Source organism: Microcaecilia unicolor, chromosome 9, assembly GCF_901765095.1.
Source record: "Microcaecilia unicolor chromosome 9, aMicUni1.1, whole genome shotgun sequence".
NCBI classification, from domain to species: domain Eukaryota; kingdom Metazoa; phylum Chordata; class Amphibia; order Gymnophiona; family Siphonopidae; genus Microcaecilia; species Microcaecilia unicolor.
In genome coordinates, this window is record NC_044039.1 from 175,150,390 (window position 1) to 175,171,974 (window position 21,585).

At 40.9% G+C, this 21,585-nt stretch overlaps 1 protein-coding gene across 1 annotated transcript in view; it reads left to right on the top strand.

Moving 5' to 3' along the window:
• The first annotated feature begins 433 nt into the window (after positions 1 to 433).
• Positions 434 to 21,585, top strand: part of LRRC9 (leucine rich repeat containing 9) — a 469,353-nt gene continuing 448,201 nt past the window's right edge. The window contains exons 1-2 of the mRNA XM_030213856.1: positions 434 to 635; positions 10,444 to 10,512. Of these exons, the coding sequence (XP_030069716.1) occupies positions 10,465 to 10,512 (48 nt within the window). The 5' untranslated portion in view covers positions 434 to 635; positions 10,444 to 10,464. The remainder of the gene's footprint in view (positions 636 to 10,443; positions 10,513 to 21,585) is intronic.

Genomic DNA, 21,585 nt, shown 5'->3' on the forward strand with positions numbered 1-21,585 from the left:
TTAGCTCATCGTAATTATATCTTTATTAAAGATATTCTGAGCCCTCCAAAGAGTGCTCCATTGGATCAGCTGAAATAATTTAAGAGCTTTCTGACAACAAGATCGCTAACCGCTTGCCCTGAAAAACTGCTCTGTGCACAGTGGCAAACGCGTTTCTAACAAAAATTATACCTTCCCAAACAAACTCACTGCACTTGACCTGTCCTTAATGTTGAAGAGGCCTCGGGAGCCTCAGGTGACGGGCTGGGGTTTACCAATAACAATCCACTCTACGTTAGAGGGAAGCTCTGTTATTGGCTGTGAAGACAGCACGGGATACGTAACCAGGCAACCAACTAGGCAACTAACCTAGCACAGGCAAGCAACCGTTGTTAATAACAACCGTTGTTATGTTGTCCTGCTCCTCGTTCGCATCTGGAATGTGGGGCAGGAGGGCGCGGTGCTGATGCCGATTGATTAGTTTGCGGTGCGAGGAGGTACCGGAGAGTGACAACTTCTGCTGATGGTTCCGGACCGGAGGAGTACACCTTTTTTCCCCCCACACAAACACGTACGCACACGCACTCAAGCAACACCTTGCTCTGCACCACCTTTCCCCCTTAGGCCTTGTTCTTTGCGACTGCAACTAACGCAAGGTAAGCAGGAGCCCAGGTCGGTACAAGAAGAGCAGCCCTACACGGCCTCCCCCCCCCCCCCCCCCGAAATGCTTTCAGATCTCAAATCTAACCCCCCCCCCCCCCGTCCAGACTTCACGCCCGTGTGAAAAGGGTATTTTCCAAAAGTAATTGCCCACCCTTGCAGGTAAAAGTATGCGTTGCTGATTCTTTGAGTTTGTGTGACTGTTCTGTTCTGCTTTGACTGTTGCTGCCCTAGGCGACCACCTAGGCTTGCCTAATGGGCTGGTCTTGGGTGAGCATTTTGCTTTCTCTTTTCACATAAGGTACAGAGGTGGAAAGAAATCCGGGACAGGGGCAGCTTTCTTCAGGGGTGGGTACGTAAACTGTGATCCTCTTACCTATTGCATCGTTTTTTGGCTGAAATGTCTGATAGAAGAATTGTTGTGCTACTCATCTCCCACCCTGCTGTATCTACCGGTATCATGCTTATGTCAGTTGCTTAAACTTGTTTGTAAACAGCATTGATATGATATTTGAAAGACAGTGTATTTAAATACTCAAAATTAAAATACAATCTACCAGTACTGCCCTTGCTTTTATCCTAAAACTGGTGGTAATTTATTTCAGGGTTTTGATTTTTTTTTTTTTTTGCTTGTTGTTTAAACTCTGATGCAGTGCCTTGTGTTAACTTGCATGTTTCCTGATTTTGTTGGTCTCACTGCTTGCATCTTTTCTTTCTTTGTAGGAATAATATGAGGGTAAATGGAAAATAATTCCTTTACCTACATAACTTTTGTATATGAAGATATAATAGATAAAAAACCAAAATAATGCTTGATACTTGTGTTTTTTATTACATGTATTTACTTTTTTTATATAGTTGCCACACGTTTCTGCCAGTGATGGACAAGTTTTTGAAAGCTGTCACAAAAGAATGGCATATCTTGTCTTTTCAAGTCCTTTATTTATTTGTTACATTTGTATCCCACATTTCCCCACCTATTTGTAGGCTCAATGTGGCTTACATAGTGCCAGAGAGCTGTTTGCAGACTCCGGAGTAAACAAATACAAGGTGGTGATGTGGCAGGATAAGGTTCATGTGGTAGGACCACATAAAGGAATTGTACGATGGGAGAGTTGTGTGATGACCAACTTTAGTGTTGTTGTGTCACAGAGATCCGGCATTTACGTTGGATCGGTAGGGTATGCCTTTTTAAACAGGTGGGTCTTAAGTGTCTTTCTGAAGCGTAAGTAGTCGTATGTGGTTTTCAAGTCTTTTGTTTGTGCATTCCACAGTTGTGTGCTGATGTAGGAAAAACTGGATGCGTAGGTTGTTTTGTATTTGAGTCCGTTGCAGCTTGGGTAGTGTAGATTTAGGTACGTTCATGTTGATTTGGATGTATTTCTATCTCTTTCGAGTTGAACAGATGGTCCCAAAAGTATTCCTTCAATTTTGGATAAAGATAGAAATTGCACCTCTTTGTAACTGCCTCTATGTTTTTTTGTGCTGTGTGAGACCTAGCATTGTCACATTGTAACAAAATTTCCTTCTTGTGCTTTTGAACTCTTTTCAATCATTCTTTAAAAATTTCCAGGGTTGCAATGTAACACTTGAATGATATTCTGATTGTCCTTTTAAAAGTTTCTCAACTTTTCTCATGTGAGACTCAGCCATTCCTGTCATGGGTCATCCACCTTGTTTTTGAACATACAAATCAGCACTTCCTGGTCCACAATTTTTACATTGTTTTGGCCAAGCAGTGCACAATATTAACATGGTTTATGGTTGATTATGCTTACTAAACCGCTTACTCTGACATGCAGGTCCAAGCAGTTTGCACAGTCTTCACCATAAGCAATCTGCATGCAGTGGTGAATTTCAATGGGAGGGACTCTTCTATCATGGCACATTGCTTACATTGTACTGAGTGCTCACTGCATGCTTCCATTTCACAAGTAATAGCAATACAGCCTCTTTACACAGACATTTCTCACCAACTGAGGTGAAGGAACAGATTTCAAAGAACAAGTGAGCATGTAGTGCATCAGTGCTGCCATCTGTTGTTGACTTATTTATTTATAACATTTACATCCTACTTACAACTAAGCGGGAGGAGGCATTACTTTTCAGTTAACCCTTGTGTTTTATTGATGTAATTGTACACTCTTTTGGAGTAATGTGTGCAGCAGTTGCCATTCTACTATCTTCAAAAAATCTCTGCGTCCTCTCTGGTGGATCATGCAATATGTTATTAATTTGAATTAGGATTCCTTAACCTCTTTTAGTCACACACCCTTTAACTGATCAATGAAACCCTTGCATCCCCTTAAACCATATGTCTACTAGTGACTACTGACAGCAGTGGTAACTGCTAACATATTGGAAAAAAGTACGGTAGTACACAGTTATATTACCAATAACTGTTCTAATTACTGCCTTCATGGCCTGACCATGTTTCACCCTTCATTGTATTCACAGCTAGGGAGGTTGGAGAGGCAAGGTTAGAAGTTGATGTTGTTTGCACAACCCCCCCCCCCCCAACCCTCTGCCTAAAAGGTGTTCAGCTGCCTTTGTGTAGGTGCCTGCATGGGTTTCCAATAAGGGTTAGCACGGCAGCCTCTTGTTTAATTGGAGTCCTAATGGTGGAAGTGATGTACAAGCAACTTTCAAAAATTTTAAACATAATATTTTCTCAAAAATAAATACAAACTGGAACATAAAAGAGATGGCAATAATGTTTGTTTAGCTGTCAACCCAGTTTTCTAAAACATTTTCAGGGAATCAAAATTATCTGGTTGCTAAGTTACTCTGTGGAAACCAAAAAATGATGGTTAGTACTGAAAAAAAAAATTGGTACCTTTTTTGACCAGGCCCTGTGATGAGCAGGTAGTTAGGTAAAATATTGACCCTGGGGAAGCCCTTCTATGACTTAAGAAAAGGAGGTGTGCAACAGAAACCCCATGAAGCTCCTTTCATGCAGTTCAAAGAACTATTGGTACAGCAATCATTTACTCTGCTCCCACCTCCATACCTTGGCTGAGAGAGAAGAGAACTAAGGGGTTGATACAGAAGTTTTGCATTACAGCTGTGCATTAATGCTTAGTAAAAATTTTGTAATCGGTACCGAAGAGGGATATGGGCCTATAAGAGCCACACTGGACCAGGTATTTACCTGTTTTGTTAACTAGTTATTACAGTCTGACGCATAAGTACATAAGTATTGCCATACTGGGAAAGACCAAAGGTCCATCAAGCGCAGCATCCTGTTTCCAACAGTGGCCAATCCAGGTCACACATACCTGGCAAGATCCCCAAAAAGTACAAAACATTTTATACTTTTTATTTATTGCACTTGTATCCCACATTTTCCCACCTGTTTGCAGGCTCAATGTGGCTTACAATAACCTGTCATGGCATCACCATTTCAGGGTACAAAACCTGTCATGGCATCACTATTTCAGGGTACAAAGATACAATTGGTGTTACAAGCATAACAATGATAACAAGACTAACAGTCAATTTAGTCAAGTGATTACACAGAGAGACGATCATAGTGAGGGAGGAGTGGTGATGTGTTGTAGTTGTTTATGGATTCTTGTGGTAGGCTTTGGTGAAGAGAGAAGTTTTCAACGATTTGCGAAAGTTTGTTATATCGTTAATTGTTCTCAAGTGCTTTGGAAGAGCGTTCCATGTCTGCGTGCTCATGTAGGAAAAGCTGAACGCATGTATTAGTTTGTATTTTAAACCTTTGCAGCTGGGGAAGTGTAGATTAAGGAAAGTGCGGGCAGATTTTTTGGCATTTCTGGGTGAGAGGTCCACAAGGTCAAGCATGTAGGACGGGGTGTCTCCGTGAGTGATTTTGTGAACAATCGTGCAGATTTTGAACGTGATATGTTCTTTAAGTGGGAGCCAGTGTAGTTTCTCTCTCAGGGGTTTTGTGCTTTCGTATTTTGTCCTTCCAAGTCTGGCTGCTGTATTTTGGGCGGTTTGAAGTTTTTTTATAATCTGTTCTTTACAGCCAGCGTAAAGTGCATTGCAGTAGTCCAAGTGAGACTGTACCAGGTTTCGAAAAATGGCCCTTGGGAAGAATGGTTTTACTCTTTTGAGTTTCCACATGGAATGGAACATTTTCTTGGTTGTATTCTTCAAGTGTGAGATATCGATCAATGGTAACTCCGAGAATTTTCAGAGTGTTAGAGACGAGAAAGGAGAGGTTTGGAGTTGTTATGGTGGAGAATTTACTTGTGTTATGTTGTGAGGTAAGTATAAGACATTGTGTTTTTTCTGCGTTGAGTTTTAGCTGAAATGCATCTGCCTAGGAGTGCATGATTTCAAGGCTTTGGTTAATCTCGTTGGTGATTTCTTTAAGATCGTGTTTGAATGGGATGTAGATTGTGACGTCATCTGCATATATGTATGGATTGAGATTTTGATTGTCCAGGAGCTTGGCTAGGGGTATCATCATTAGGTTAAAGAGGGTTGGTGACAGGGGGGATCCTTGGGGAACTCCCCATTCAGGAGTCCATGGGGCTGATGTCTCCGCTTTAGTTGTTACCTGGTATGATCTTGTTATCAAGAATCCTCTAAACCAATTAAGCACGTTTCCTCTAACTCCGAAGTATTCCAGGATATGTAGTCGTATTCCATGGTTGACCATGTCAAAGGCACTGAACATGTCAAATTGCAAAAGAAATATGTTATTGCTAGTTGCAATTGTTTGTTTAAATTTATTCATTAAAGTTACTAATACTGTTTCGGTGCTGTAGTTCGATCTAAATCCTGATTGGGATTCATGTAAAATTGAGTGTCTGTTTAGGTGATTAGTGAGCTGTTTCATCACTACACCTTCCATGAGTTCGGTTATCAGCAGGATCGATGCTACAGGGCGATAATTGGTTAGGTCGCTTGTGGATTTCTTTGCATCTTTAGGTAAAGGAGTGAGTAGGATATTTCCTTTATCTTTTGGGAAGAGCCCATTTTGTAACATGTAGTTCAGGTGCCTCGTGAGGTCTGTTTTGAATTGTTGAGGGGCAGCTCTTATAAGATTATTAGGGCAGACGATCGATAGTATGTCAAAGTTAGTCCATGATCGGTCTGCTGGATATTCCGCAGGTATAGGGTCTAAGCATTCAAGGAGGCTTGCGTAGTCGATTGTGTTGATGGGTATTGTGAGTCAAAGTTTTATAATTTTTTCTTTGAAGTAGTTCGCAAGGCTGTCTGCTGATGGAGTGTCTTTGTTGTTAGAAGTGACCAGGGTGGTATCCAGTAATGTATTCACAAGTTGGAAAAGTTTGTGTGTCTTTGTAGCCTGGTCCGATTTTAGTTTTATAGTAAGATCTTTTAGTTTGTCTGATGGTGTATTTGTATTTTCTTTGTAGACGCTTCCAGTCATTGAATGCAGTGTCGTCTTTTTTTCTTATTCCAGGCACGTTCTAGTCTTCTGTCTTGTATTTTTAGTTCTTTAAGTTCTTTGTTAAATGGTATTGAATTTTTTTCTGTGTGAGGTTCTGGTTTGAAGTGGTGCTATGTGGTCTAGTGTGATTCTGCATCTGTTGTCCCAGTCCTGAAGAAATTGGATTGACTTTGTTGGTGCTGTCCAGTCATTAATATAGAGTTGTTGCCAGAATGTTGGTGGGCCTATTTTGCCTCTTGTGGTATAGGTTAGTTGTTCTTGTTTGTGTTGAGAATTTTTCGTACGCCAGTGAAGGGAGAGGTATGCTTTGTAGTGATCTGACCATGGTATGGCTGTCCATTTTATGTCTTTTAGTGTGATGTTTAGCTGTGGTGAGAATTTATATGTAATGATGTCTAGTGTGTGTCCTTTAACATGAGTGGGCTGTATCTTTGGCCAATGGAGCTCCCAAAGTTGGAGGAAGTCTTTGCATTCAGCTACATTTGTTAGGTTAGTGTCATCAAGGTGGAGGTTGATATTTCCTATGATAAGAAGGTTTTCGGCAGAGACACACGTATTCGATAGGAAGTCCATGAAGTGTGTTTGGCAGTTTTGCCAGTTGCCTGGTGGTCTATAGAACAAGATAAGGTTTAGGTGATCTTGCAGGGTTGGGTGATTGATTCTAACTAAAGCGATTTCCAATTGGGGAAGTATTGATTCGGCTGTTGTTGTGACGGTGAATTGGGATCTGTAGATTTCTTATCCCAGAAACAGTGGATTTTCCCCAAGTCCATTTAATAACGGTCTATGGACTTTTCCTTTAGGAAGCCGTCCAAACCTTTTTTAAACTCAGCTAAGCTAACTGCCTTTACCACATTTTCTGGCAACAAATTCCAGAGTTCAATTACACGTTGAGTAAAGAAAAACTTTCTCCGATTCATTTTAAATTTACTACATTGTAGCTTCATCGCATGCCCCCTAGTCCTAGTATTTTTGGAAAGTGTAAACAGACACTTCACATCTACCCATTCAACTCCACTCATTATTTTATAGACCTCTATCATATCTCACCTCAGCCGCCTTTTCTCCAAGCTGAAGATCTCTAGCCGCTTTAGCATTTCCTCATAGGGAAGTCGTCCCATTCCCTTTTCATTTTCATCACCCTTCTTCACGTTTTCTAATTCCACTATATCTTTTTTGAGATGCGGCGACCAGAATTGAACACAATATTCGAGGTGCTGTTGCACCATGGAGCGATACAAAGGCATTATAACATCCTCATTGTTGTTTTCCATTCCTTTCCTAATACCTTACATTTTATTTGCTTTCTTGGCTGCATCAGCACACTGAGCAGAAGGTTTCAACGTATCATCAACGACGACACCTAGATCCCTTTCTTGGTCCGTGACTCCTAACGTGGAACCTTGCATGATGTAGCTATAATTCGAGTTCCTCTTTCCCACATGCATCACTTTGCACTTGCTCACATCATAGAGAGGGGCAATTCCTCCACTAGCTCCAAACAGTTAAACATCTGAGTTAATGGGACTGCAAATAAACCTTTAAAAATGTTATAAAATTTATGGTGAACCCATCCATCCCAGGTCTCCTGGATTGTAATAGGCTGAGAAAGTTGATTTGCCTGTCCAGTTGTTAATGTAGGGAGCCTAACTGTAGCCAAATAGTCATCAGTGACATCCTGAGTGGTCACATGGTCAGGTTTATATAATTCCTTGTAGTACTTTACAAATTCCCGATCAATTCTGGCTCTGTATGAACTACCCCCCAATTTATCTCTAACTTTTAGAATATAGTTTCTCATGCTTTTTTTTCTTCAATTTGTGGGCAAGAAGCTTACTAGTTTTATTACAAAAAAAAAAAAATCCTGTTGTACCTGTTCCAGTTTCTTTAGCTCAAGTCCTAGTTAGTCTAATTGATGGAGAGTCTGACCCCGACCCTCATCGTATATATGTTCTAATTCCAAATGTGAAAGCTGCCTACACAGCTCAGCTATGTGCAATTCCTTGATTTTTTTTTTAACATGGGCTCCTAAGAAGATACATCTCCCCAGTATTACAGCATTTAAACTTTTCAACAAGGTGAGAGGGTTTACCTCTCCAGTATTATTTGTCTCCAAAACTTTCCTAAGGTCATGCTGCAATTTCAAGCAGTGCTTTGGGTCTGTATCATTTAAAACCCAATAGCATCTCCCACTCTCTCCATCCCTTCCAAATTTAGGGAGACAGTCAAAGGAGAATGATCAGACCACATTCTTGGTTGAATCTCATGTCATGCTCACTGACATACTTCCCTCCCCACCAGCCAAAAATCTGTGCAGGGGTAAGTTATGAATAACAGAGTAGTATGTATAATTTCTAGTACAGGGAAACAAATGTCATAAAGAGCCCTCTAGGTGCTTCCCCAAGATTTTTCAATTTATCAAAAAAGATACTTTGATCTACATTTAAGGCATACACATTTAGAAGAGTGTACAGTTGTTGATTGAGGAATACTTTAACTAAGAGATATCTGTCTTCTTTATTATATACAACCTCCTTCACTTGGCATACTATTTCTTTATGGATTGCTGTTCCCTAGTATTAACTTGTTCTCCCCATTTTATGAGAGGCCAAAAATATTTGATAGTAAAGCCAATGGGTCAGCAATTTCTCCTCAACAAGCAGGAGATGAGTCTCCTGTATGAAGCAAATTCCCCCCTTCATCCTAGTAGCCTCTTTAAAAAGTAATTGTCTCTTTTGTGGAGAGTTCAAGCCTCAGACATTAAAGGACACGAACACTATAACTCATCTATTCCTCCAAGTCACAAATGCACAAGCAGAGCACCCTCTGTTCCTTCATTCATGCAGGCACCGTTACATTCCTTCCCTCTCCTAGACCTGACTCCCTTTTGCTTCGTAGACCCCCCGGTCCTACCCTACCCCTTCCCCAGATCCTTCCTTATTACCATCCTTACCCTCTCCCCCCTCCTTCACCTTCTATCCCCCTCCCTCTCCCTTCTCTATTAACTGCCCTAGTTGGCAGTGGAAGCGTATGTCAGATTCTGGTCATACCACCACCCCAGCACTCCCCCCAACCACACAATTCCACCTCCCAGCCTCCCCCCCAATATTTTCATCCACCCACGCAGCCTTCCTTGCCCAGTCAGAAGTCTTTCTCCCTGAAAAACATCTCTGCACTGCAGTAGAGCTGATAAATCTCCAGAAGCTGTCTTTGCCGCATGCAGTGTATAAGTAGCATTGTGATGTAAAATGGCTTATTCTGAGTAGTGGCTGTTTGTTACCCTGATGGTTTCAAGTTCATGGCTCTTTTGTGCACATTTGTGGAATCTGGGTCTCTCTGCTCTGTTTCAGATGGGGAAACTTTTGTTTTCCTTTACTCTCCGCTGTTGCTTCACAGGTCGATCACCCGTTCGGTTTGATGTCGCAGAGATTGCTACAATGTTGTGCTCCAAGCTGTGTTGCCTTCCACATCAGCTCTGCTCTCCGGTATTGTATTCTGCCATTGGTCGGGACTGTAGCATATTAGTTCCGACCACTTCTGTTTCAGCGGCATCTCTAGCTGTCTGCCTTTCTTTTGCACTTTGTCATGGTCTTAGATACCTCTCTTGTGGAGCAATTTTTTTCTGTAGAGGTCTAACCTAATTGTGGAATCATATAGCAGCTTGGCATCGATGGTACGCAATGGTTCCAATGGCCAGGTTCTACTATGCTATATCGCACTGGTTCCAACCATAGGAGCCAACTTTTCACAATTATTGGGGGTGCTAAGCTTAATGGAAATAACCCCTCCCTGGGCACATACAAGGAATTTTCTCAATATTGGGGGTGCTCAAGCACCCACAGAGTTGGCTCCTATGGTTCCAACTATTCTCATTAACTCTGATGAGTATGCTGACCAGCTGCTTCAGTCATTTCTGGATGCTCTCAGCCAGCGGTTGGCCCTGGGTTAGACATGTGACAGCGGCAAGTCTTATAAATCACATTTAGACACTGCCTTTGGTACTTGGTTTCTCGTTGAGAGATGTTCTATAGAGGTTGGTTACAAACCTCGGGGATGGCAGGGGGACCTGCCATTGGCGGAGGACAGAACTGGACCTTCTGTCCATTCCCTCAGCCTCGCCTTAGATTCCGTGGGCTCACAGGTTCCAGGCCAGACACTTCATCAGTCTCAAGCCTCTTTTTATGCAGTTCGGTGTGCCTAGTTAATCAAGCTGATGTTTGTACATATTTATTTTACTTTACACATATACATTTGTTATTTGCAATTGCTTTAACTGTACTAGGTATCCCTCTTAGTACATATTTTACTTTTAACTAAATATGTGATCGAAACATGAGCTGTAAAATTTTGAGTTTTTGTTGTATATGAAGCTATGCAGTAACAGTATCAACTCCTGTCATTTCTCTTATCAGATCCTGTAGCATGTTTAGAAGATGACTCAAAGTGAAAACCAGAATACAGAAGAAATAATTAAAGAATTGGTAAGTTTCACTTCAATAAGTTATGATTTGGGCCTGATTTACTAAGAGCATGGTATTCAAAAGATTTGTCTGGGAATCTTTGGGAGTTGCCTGGACAAATTGAATTTTCCTCCCTTTTCTCTGCATAAATGTATCTGGGCATCATTTGGGGTGTTTCAGGGGCCTGGCCTTATATTAGTCAGAAAGGGCTGAATATTAGCCCTAGCTGATTAAACAGATCAAGTAAGATAGGCTACACAAATAGATGTCCTAAAGTTAACCTGAAGAATCGATCTAATTAAGTTAAGCAGATATAATGAATATGTAGTTAAAGTTAACTGGATATAGAGCTACTGAATATATGCCCCCCCCCCCCCCCCCCGATATACAGAATGGGAGAAAAGCCATAGTAAATTAAACCCCATTGTTTATGAGAACAAATTTTTTCATAATTCTTTTTTTAGAACCAGCAGTTTTCTTATGCACCTTTGATCTCCAGCATCATGAGTCTTCATTTAGAGACACCTAGACATCTCCTCCCAATTTACTTTGTTCCAGTCATTGCAGTAAGAGGTCTCGGCATGGGCCATGCACCAGGGCTTCCTCTGGAATCTTCCAATTATGGGTCCACAGTCCCAGCCAGCCTGGAGTGTGGAAGTCCCAGCTGGTAAATGAATCCAAACCTTTCCTTATGGTACTACACAGTATTGTGGGCTATTTATTTATTTGATTTTGCTCACATGTTTTTCACTGTGTATTTCCCTGTCCCTGAAGGGCTCACAATCTAATTGTGTACCTGAAACAATGGATGGTTGAGTGACTTGCCCAAAATCACAAGGAGCAGCAGTGGGATTTGAACCAGGCACCGCTGGTCTGGTGCTCTAACCACTAGTCTACTCCTCCACTCAACAGTATTGCTGTTGTCACCAGACTGGCTCATGCTGCTGAAACAGCAGACCAGATCCTGTACATCCCTTCTTCTGCTCCCCTTTCCTTTTCTAGGGCATACGTACACTCAAAGTCAAGAATTTTTTAAAGAAAAACTATATTAGTGCTGTTAAAGTAATATTTTAACTTACCTGACCAAATGAAAAGATCGCTTGTATTCATGCAATCCCCACTCCCTTTTCAGCTGGTCACCATCCCATGGGTGATAATTGGTATAGCTGGATTGGCTGAGATTGGATGTGAGGGGCTGGGTTCTCTCTTCCTCCCCCTCCACTGAGGGTCTTTTGGCTAGAGGTTTGGCCTATGGATCTCAGCTTCTAGGGCTTGAAGACAGTGGATCAGGTGTTTTAGTCAGAAAGGGTGAGTAGGACCCTTTTTGAATTTCTTATTCTTTACCCCTTCTCTTGTTTCTCTTTCTCTCTCTCTCTCTCTCTCTCTCTCTTAGCCCCTCAGTGTCCCCCCCCTTGGGTGGATCTGATGCCTTGGAAAAAATAGTTGCTGAGGCCAGGGTAGGTATGGAGCAGTTTCCTTTCTTCTGTTGATGGTTTGGGGCAGTAGAGAGGGTCCTTGTCTCATAGCTACAGCTCTTTAGGGGTATTCGCTGGAATTTGGGGGAAGCTATAGTTGTTGTAGCTGTGTCTCCTAAGAGGTCTGCCTCTGGACCTCCTTCAGCAAGTATTGCGGCTCCAGTTTGTATTGGTAAACAGCAGCAGTGTCGAGTTTGTTCAATCTAATCATCCTTCGGGGTGATGGTAGTACCAAAATGCTGCCCTTCTAAGGGAGAACACTATCTATGGTAAATCAAATTTTAAGGAAAGTGAACTTTTTAAAATATTCATTTGACAACCTGACAATGTATTTTGTTTCCAAAGTTTTCTTTTTTTGTTGTTAATAAAATAAACACACAGAAAACTTTGGAAACAAAATATATTATCACATTGGCAAATGGATATTTAAAAAAGTACACTTTCCTTAAAATGTGATTTACATCAGATACGGTGTTCTTGCTTAGCAGGGAAGAATAGGCATCCTTAGCCAGAGCTGAGAGAATTGGCACTTTCAGCAGCAGTGGAAGCCCAACTGGGTTACAGTCAGCTACATGGTTGGGTCCTGGTCTTACAGGCCCATTGAGGAGAATACAGCAATCGGAGGTTACCTGGGGACTGTGGTGGAGTTGGACCCACTTTTAGATGTCCTGCTGGTTTCAGGCTGAGCGAGGTGTGCTGCTGGTTTCCCTGTACTGGAACCATGTTAGCTTACATCTACCACAGCTCATGGCTCCAAGTGGAGCCAATCTTTAACGTTATTGAGACTGGCTTGGCAGTTTCTGGAACTGTTTTCCTTGCTGCTCCTGCCAGTTATTTATTTATTGATTTAAACATTTATAAACTGTTCTATCCAATTGCCCTGGGCAGTGTACAACACAGGAACGTACATAATCATCAGTATTGAGACAGCATATATCAAAAAAACAAACAACACAGCAACTAACTGTGAATACTGACCCAGCCTCCTACATTATGACTCCAAACACCTGAGTAAAATATGAGTGATTTCAGCTGCTTCCTGATGTGCACAATTGGTGGCACCACTCACAGTTCCACTAGTAAAGTATTCCAAATTGAGGTGCCATCAATTTGAAGCATTGCAGATTGATTGACCTCAAGCCAGATGTACCTAAATGAAGGGATATCTAATAAGTGCTTATCAACAGAATGCAAATTTTGAGAGGGCTGATAAAAATAAAAAACTAAAGAAACCAAGGAGGAAAGAGCATCAACCCTCAAGGCTTTAAAAATCAGAGTCAGAGCCTTGAACCTGATCCGCCAGTACACTGGAAGCCAATGCAAATCTCTCAAAGCCAGAATGATACGGTCAAAGTTTGACAAACCAGCCAAGAGCCTAGTGGCAGAATTTTGCACAATCTGCAGGGAACGAATCATGGACTTTGAGAGGCCAGGGTACAGAGAATTACAGTAATCCAACACTGCCACTACCAAAGCCTGCAAAACAGTCCAAAAATTAACTTCAGAGAGCAGCAGCTTCAAACGTCGTAACAATCTTAGTTTATAATAAGCTTTCTGAATAACCCACTTTATATGAGACTTAAAAGATAGCTTAGAGTCCAAGATCACACCAAGGTACTTACACTCAGTAGTAATTGGAATTTCAGCACCAGCAAAATTCACTGTACCAGGCAAAGACTCGGGATCTAAATGATTTGACAGAAACATAATCTTAAGTGTTTCCTAGATTCAGCCTCAATTTGTTGGCAGCACATCAAGCGCTTAGCTTTTGAAAGCACATTGTACGAAAAACAGACCAGTGTACTGGAAAAAGGAACTGAAGGTCATCAACGTAAAGCTGATATTGGACTCCCAAGCTTGAGAGCACATGGCAGACCGGCATCAAATAAATATTAAATAAGATTGCAGAGAGGGCACAACCCTGAGATACTCCAGTTGTGATAGGAGATCAAGCTGACTTGTTACTATCCAGAAAAACTTGAAAAAAACGGTCAGACAAAAAAAGAGTGAACCCACTGCAGCATAGTACCCTGAATACCCAAAGAATACAGCCTGTTTATCAGTATTTCGTGATGAAGTGTGTCAAAGGTGGCAGAAATGTCCAAGAATATATCATGATATTCCTCACCGTGGTCAAATCCAGCATGAATCGAATCCAAAACAGAGACTAACAATGTCTCAGTTAAGTGCTTAGCTCTAAAGCCATACTGACATACATCAGTTAACTCATTTTGCTCCAGAAAATCCCTCAATTGATCTAACACCAGCTTTTCCAAAAATTTTGCCAGAAAATTCATTGATGAAATTGGACTATAATTAACCACCTGAGTAGGATCTAGAGCACTACCCTTCAACAGGGGATGGACAGAAGCCTTTTTGTAGAGCCACTGAAACAGCCCCTTCCTGCAATAACTTATTCACAATGGCAGTCAGAGAGTCTAAAAGGTCATTTTTCATGGCTTTAATGATCACCAGGCCACAACTGCCCAACAGACAAAAAGAGGGGCTAACCTTACCACAGTTTTCACTTGCTCCTTGGAGACTATCAAAAAACTCAACTATCTGTCTTCCTGGGCACAGGCCTGCTCTTGAGGCAGTCCAATATCTCCAAAGGAACTAGAAATATCAGCTACCTTGTTTAGGAAAAAGTCTGCAGACTCCTGACATGGTATACTATAGAAAGGCATAGATGACACAATAGTTAAAGTCTTAACCTGCTTAAACAATTCATGAGCAGAGGAAGAAGCCTTATCAATAGACTTATCAAAGAACCACTTCTTTTCAAGCAACAACTCCTGCTAATAAATGTTCATCTGAATCTTATACTCAGACATGCAAATGGCATCTGGGTACTTACGCTGTTCAGGCCTCTAAGACTTGCAGCTTCTAAGTCTTATATCCTGACGTATAACCTCGGTACACCAGTTCACACCTGAAGACTCTATCTCTCTGAAAGTCCTTTATTTGAATAACACAATGTTTACTCACAGTCAACTGTAGATCAGAGGTTCTGCCCCAATGGCAAAGAGTCTCCGTGATTCTGAAAACACCATTAGCTCAGAGCTGGTTGAATGGAGTACAATATCTTTTTTTAGTAAGATATATTCAAGGTAAAAACTAAGTACTCTAACAGAGGGTAACACAGGAAAGGGTTCTGTACTGTCTAACAAATGGAGCCTACCTCAGACTAAAGGGAACAGAAAAGGGCACACTCTGACCCAGTGAGCAGGAGGAAAACCACCAATGGGAACAGTCTGCCAACTAGCAACAGCATAACCAATCATATAACAGTTCTATACAGACAGGCTAGTGAAGACACATTGCCTGATAACTACACCCCCCACAATGCAACACTCATGTGACTCTGCAGTGAGAATGACAGAAAAAGTGTCACACTCACCCTAGAGCCACATTAATCAGGAAAAGGCTGTCAGAGGACAGAACATACGCTCTGTAATTTTGTTCTTTATAATAGTGTCTACCATTTTGCCCGGTACGGACGTCAGGGTCACCGGTCTATAATTTCCTGGATCCCCTCTGGAACCTTTTTTAAATATTGGGGTTACATGGGCTACCCTCCAATCTTCCGGTACCACGCTCGATTTTAATGAAAAATTACATATTACTAACAATAGTTCCGTCAGTTCATTTTTCAGTTCTGTCAGTACTCTGGGATTAATACCATCTGGTCCAGGAGATTTGCTAAGTACATAAGTACATAAGTAGTGCCATACTGGGAAAGACCAAAGGTCCATCTAGCCCAGCATCCTGTCACCGACAGTGGCCAATCCAGGTCAAGGGCACCTGGCACGCTCCCCAAACGTAAAAACATTCCAGACAAGTTATACCTAAAAATGCGGAATTTTTCCAAGTCCATTTAATAGCGGTCTATGGACTTGTCCTTTAGGAATCTATCTAACCCCTTTTTAAACTCCGTCAAGCTAACCGCCCGTACCACGTTCTCCGGCAACGAATTCCAGAGTCTAATTATGTTGGATTATTTGTAGTAAATAATTAGCAGATTTTAGTACACACAGCTTCAGCTTTAGAAATGTTAATTTCTTTCTTCATCTCTCTCTCATTCACCCCTGAATAATTCACTGCTGAGTCACTTTAAAGTTGAAGTAACAAAACATCTGTTTACTCACAGTTTGTAGTTAGATTATAATCAGACAGGCTTATATATACATATTACTATACATTTGTATTATCAGCTCCTTCCATGTGCTTAGATGGTAATGGATGCTCACACCACCATAGATCCTCTCAGGTTAGGAGAGATCATGAGCTCCATGTGCTCCATGTGCTGCATGTGCTGCATCTAATCCCCACAGGAAGTTGCATAGCTGTGTGACCTCTCTAAGTAATTCACATCAGAGGTCACAGAGTAATCACAGAGAAATAATAGGTGACAGGCAATGCATGTAAAATACAATTACATTCCAACAAACCCCTTCTCATGCATAACTGTCATGCAATTATTTATTCATACAAAGTCCAAGCTTTATACGCAGATTCACAAAATGTTCTCTGGGTAACGGTTTGGTCATGATGTCAGCTGTCATCTCACTGGTGTGACAATAGTGTAGACTGATGACCCCTTCTTTCGCCAACTCTCGCACGTTGTGGTATTTCGTTGCGATGTGCTTGGTGCGTGACTGAACCTTGTCATTCTGTGACAGTCGGATGCAGCTCTGATTATCTTCCATTATCTGGATTGGTCTCTTTTCAGCTATACCAAAATCCAGCATAAGTTTTTCAATCCACATCAGTTCTCTGCACGCTTCCGATACAGCCACATATTCAGCTTCTGTAGAAGACAGACTCACAATACTTTGTTTATGACTGGCCCATGAAATTTGTACATTTCCATACATAAACACATATCCACTTGTGGATTTATAATCAGAATGATCCCCTGCCCAATCTGAATCACAGTAACATATTAGTTTTGGATTACTATTGGCTGAAATCTTTAATTTACAATCAATGGTACCCTTTAAATACCTTACCATCCTTTTAACTGCAGTCCAATCTGATTTGGTAGGTGAGCTGACCCTTCTGCTCAAAATTCCTACTGCATTTGCTATATCAGCCCTGTATGTGGTAGCTAGATATAAAAGCTTACCTATGGCTGATCTATATTGGATGTTATCTGGTAAAGGTTCTCTTACTGTTTCATCCTTCAGAAAATCAGTGATCATGGGAGTGCTTACAACTTGGGCATCTTGCATACCTAAACTTTCAATAAGCTCATTTATTTTCTGCTTCTGGCTTAGAAGATAAGAACCATCATTTTGTTTCTCAATTTCTATACCAAGATAGTATGACACATTTCCAAGTTCTTTTATCTCAACATTGTGGTTTAAACATTTTACAATGTCCTTGTACTCTTGCTCACTTTTGCTTGCAATGAGCAGATCATCAACAAAAGCTAAAATGTATGCATATTGTCCATTTGTGCACCTAGTGTACAAGCATTTATCTGCTTCACCTTGTTTAAATCCTAAATTTGTCAATATTTCATGCAATTTTTCATTCCAACATTTTGCACTTTGCTTTAATCCATAAAGACCTTTGTTTAATTTACACACTAGCTGTCTTTGTTTTGTATTTATGAAACCTGTTGGCTGTTCCATGTACAAGTCTTCAGTTATATCTCCGTGAAGAAACGCTGTTTTCACATCAATGTGGTTGACTTGCATGCCTTTTGAGACTGCAATGCTCAGAAGTGTTCTAATTGTCGTGTGTTTCACTACAGGTGCAAACACTTCATCAAAATCTTCTCCATATTTTTGAAGATATCCCTTTGCCACTAATCTGGCTTTATACCTTTCCACTTTTCCTTGTGCATTCCTTTTTAACTTGAATACCCATTTGCATCCTATAGCTTTCTTGCCAGGAGGTAATTTTGTAAGAATCCAAGTATTATTTTTATCCAATGCATCAATTTCTTCTTGTGCAGCTTTATGCCATTCAGCAGCTTCTTCTGCTGACATTTTCTCAATCTCATCCCATGTTAAGGGCTCTTGAGCTTCTGCTGACTTTGTTAGGTAAGACAGTCTTGGGGGTGGAACACCTTTGTTTTCCCTGGATGAGCGTCTGACAACAGGTTGGTCTGACCTTTCTGCATCCTCTAAATCTGAGAGTCCTTCTCCAATTGATTCCCCTTCTCCAACTGTACTGTCTTCTTCAATGATCCTTTCTGTGTCTGTTTCCTCTGCCTGTTCCTCGTTAGATACAGATGAGTTGCTTTCAGACATCTGCCTTGGTATGGCATTTATATACACTGGCATGTCTATTATGGTTCTAGTTTCATATTCTGGATGATAAGGCTCATCTGGGATAATCCAGCCTTTATCAACCCTTTTGTTTTCATCAAAATATGTAACATGTCTTATGCCAACAATGCCAGTTTTCAGATTCAAAATTCTATATCCTTTGTGTCCTGGAGCATAGCCAACTAAAATGCCCCTTTCTGTTGTGGAATCCAGCTTATGCCTTCTTTGCTTTGGTACATGAGCATATGCTGTACTTCCAAATGTTCTTATGTGTGACAGGTTTGGCTTCCTACCATGCCATGTCTCATGTGGTGTGCGCTCAGCGCCTTTAGTTGGCATTCTGTTTTGTAGGTACACTGCTGTGAGAATGGCTTCCCCCATAGTCTTTTAGGGAGATTGCTATCTGACAGCATACATCTGGTCATTTCCACAAGTGACCTAAATTTTCTCTCTGCAACAGAATTTTGCTCTGGTGTATAAGCTACTGTTGTGATATGCTGAATGCCTTCTTGTTCTAGAAATGTGCACATGCTTTGTGAAGTGAACTCACCACCATTGTCGGTCTGAAGAACCTTTGGTTTTCTTTCAAATTTATTGCTCACCATGGCTACGTATTTCTTCAGCATGTCTGTGACTTGACTTTTCTCTTTCAGCAAATAGGCCACACAATATCTAGAGAAATCATCCAAGAATATTAGCACAAATCTGTTATTTCCCAATGATGGGATATTAAACGGTCCACATAAGTCACTGTGTATTAAGTCCAGTACTTTATTACTCCTATTTCCTGTGTATGCAGGAAATGAGGGTCTCACACCTTTTTGAGTAACACAGTCTATGCATTTCTCCATTTTACCAGCATCTGCACTTATCTGAATGCCGGTGGCCAGTTGCTTACTGTAAAGATCCTGGATCACCTTAGAATCACGATGTCCCAGGCGGCGATGCCAGATTTCCAGACTACATTTACCATCATTCTTCCTTACTTGCGCCATATGTGAGGCTTCACCTGAAATGTTCAGCTTATAAACATCATTATGCATAAAAGCTTCAGCATACACTTCATCATTTTTAGAGATTGTGCACTTACTGTTTTCAAAATGAATCGCAAATCCCTTCTTATCTAATGTAGATACACTAAGCATATTGCAAACTGCTTGGGGAATATACAAGACATCACTTACAGGAATTTCTTTAACTTCATTAGACACTTTGCATTTTAAGAATCCAATACCTTTTGCTTGGATCTTAGCAGTCCCTGCGTTTGCAGTTTTAAGAATACCTTCCTCTGGACACATTTCCTGAAAGAAATTCTTACAATTGGTTAAATGGCATGTGCTCCCTGAATCCAAAATCCAAGTACTTTCATTTGAATTATTATTTACCATAGTCAAAGATTTTTCTGCCATTAGAAAGCCCTTGTGTTTATCTTTGTCCTTCATACATTTCCTGGTTTGAAAATTCTTTAGTTCCATTGGCTTAGGTGAGCTAGAGGGAGTGTTTTGTGTTTCCTTACACCATTTAGATACATGTCCCTCCTTTCCACATGAGTAGCAAATCAGCTTGCCCTTGGGTGGAGTTTTCCCATAGCTCCGCCTTCCTCTGTTCTTTGCCAAGAAATTTGTTTCATTTCTCTCTGACTTGCTTTGAGAACACATCTCCTCAGAATCATTTATTATGCATTCCTGCCTTAGTTTTGATGTTGCCTGTTCAAAAGATTGCCCTTCAATGGCCTCATTTACAGACCTAAAAACATCAAACTTCTTTGATAGTGAGGTAAAAAGAAATGCTCTTTTCAATGCATCACACATGGGAATTCCAGAAAGTTCTAGCTTTTGAAATGAAGACATAAGATGCATAATGTGATCATTACATTTACTTTTATCCCTTAATTTGGTTTCATTCAACTCTGCCAACCAAATTGGTTGCTGCTTTGCATATGTAGTTGCATACATAGTTCTCAGTTTATATAAAATGTCCTTTGGTGTATCTTTTCCCTCCACTAATATGGCTTGTTTCTCTGAGAGAGCTTCCAAAAGCATGCACTTCACATAATAGTTTGCATTGTCCCATTCAGCCATATTTTCAGCTGTTCTGTCTTGGTCTAAGCATATATTTAATCTTTTTGCTCGAAGGAGACATATGAATCTTAATTCCCACTGTTGATAATTAAACTCAGTTAATCTAGGCACCTTGAGAGAATAGAACAATGGTGAATTTCTTCCCTCAGCCATTTTCTTAGCCTTCTGTCTGCTGTGTGGGGGGAGAGAGAGACAGACTGAATCTTTCCTTTAAAACTTAAGAGAAAAAATGTGGCCTTTTTTTCTGCCTGGTAATATTTCTCTTCTTTTTCAATTCCTGAGCCCTGGGCCCATAACCCTTTTGTTGGATTATTTGTAGTAAATAATTAGCAGATTTTAGTACACACAGCTTCAGCTTTAGAAATGTTAATTTCTTTCTTCATCTCTCTCTCATTCACCCCTGAATAATTCACTGCTGAGTCACTTTAAAGTTGAAGTAACAAAACATCTGTTTACTCACAGTTTGTAGTTAGATTATAATCAGACAGGCTTATATATACATATTACTATACATTTGTATTATCAGCTCCTTCCATGTGCTTAGATGGTAATGGATGCTCACACCACCATAGATCCTCTCAGGTTAGGAGAGATCATGAGCTCCATGTGCTCCATGTGCTGCATGTGCTGCATCTAATCCCCACAGGAAGTTGCATAGCTGTGTGACCTCTCTAAGTAATTCACATCAGAGGTCACAGAGTAATCACAGAGAAATAATAGGTGACAGGCAATGCATGTAAAATACAATTACATTCCAACAAATTACACGTTGGGTGAAGAAAAATTTTCTCCGATTCGTTTTAAATTTACCACACTGTAGCTTCAACTCATGCCCTCTAGTCCTAGTATTTTTGGATAGCGTGAACAGTCGCTTCACATCCACCCGATCCATTCCACTCATTATTTTATACACTTCTATCATATCTCCCCTCAGCCGTCTCTTCTCCAAGCTGAAAAGCCCTAGCCTTCTCAGCCTCTCTTCATAGGAAAGTCGTCCCATCCCCACTATCATTTTCGTCGCCCTTCGCTGTACCTTTTCCAATTCTACTATATCTTTTTTGAGATACGGAGACCAGTACTGAACACAATACTCCAGGTGCGGTCGCACCATGGAGCGATACAACGGCATTATAACATCCGCACACCTGGACTCCATACCCTTCCTAATAACACCCAACATTCTATTCGCTTTCCTAGCCGCAGCAGCACACTGAGCAGAAGATTTCAGCGTATCATCGACGACGACACCCAGATCCC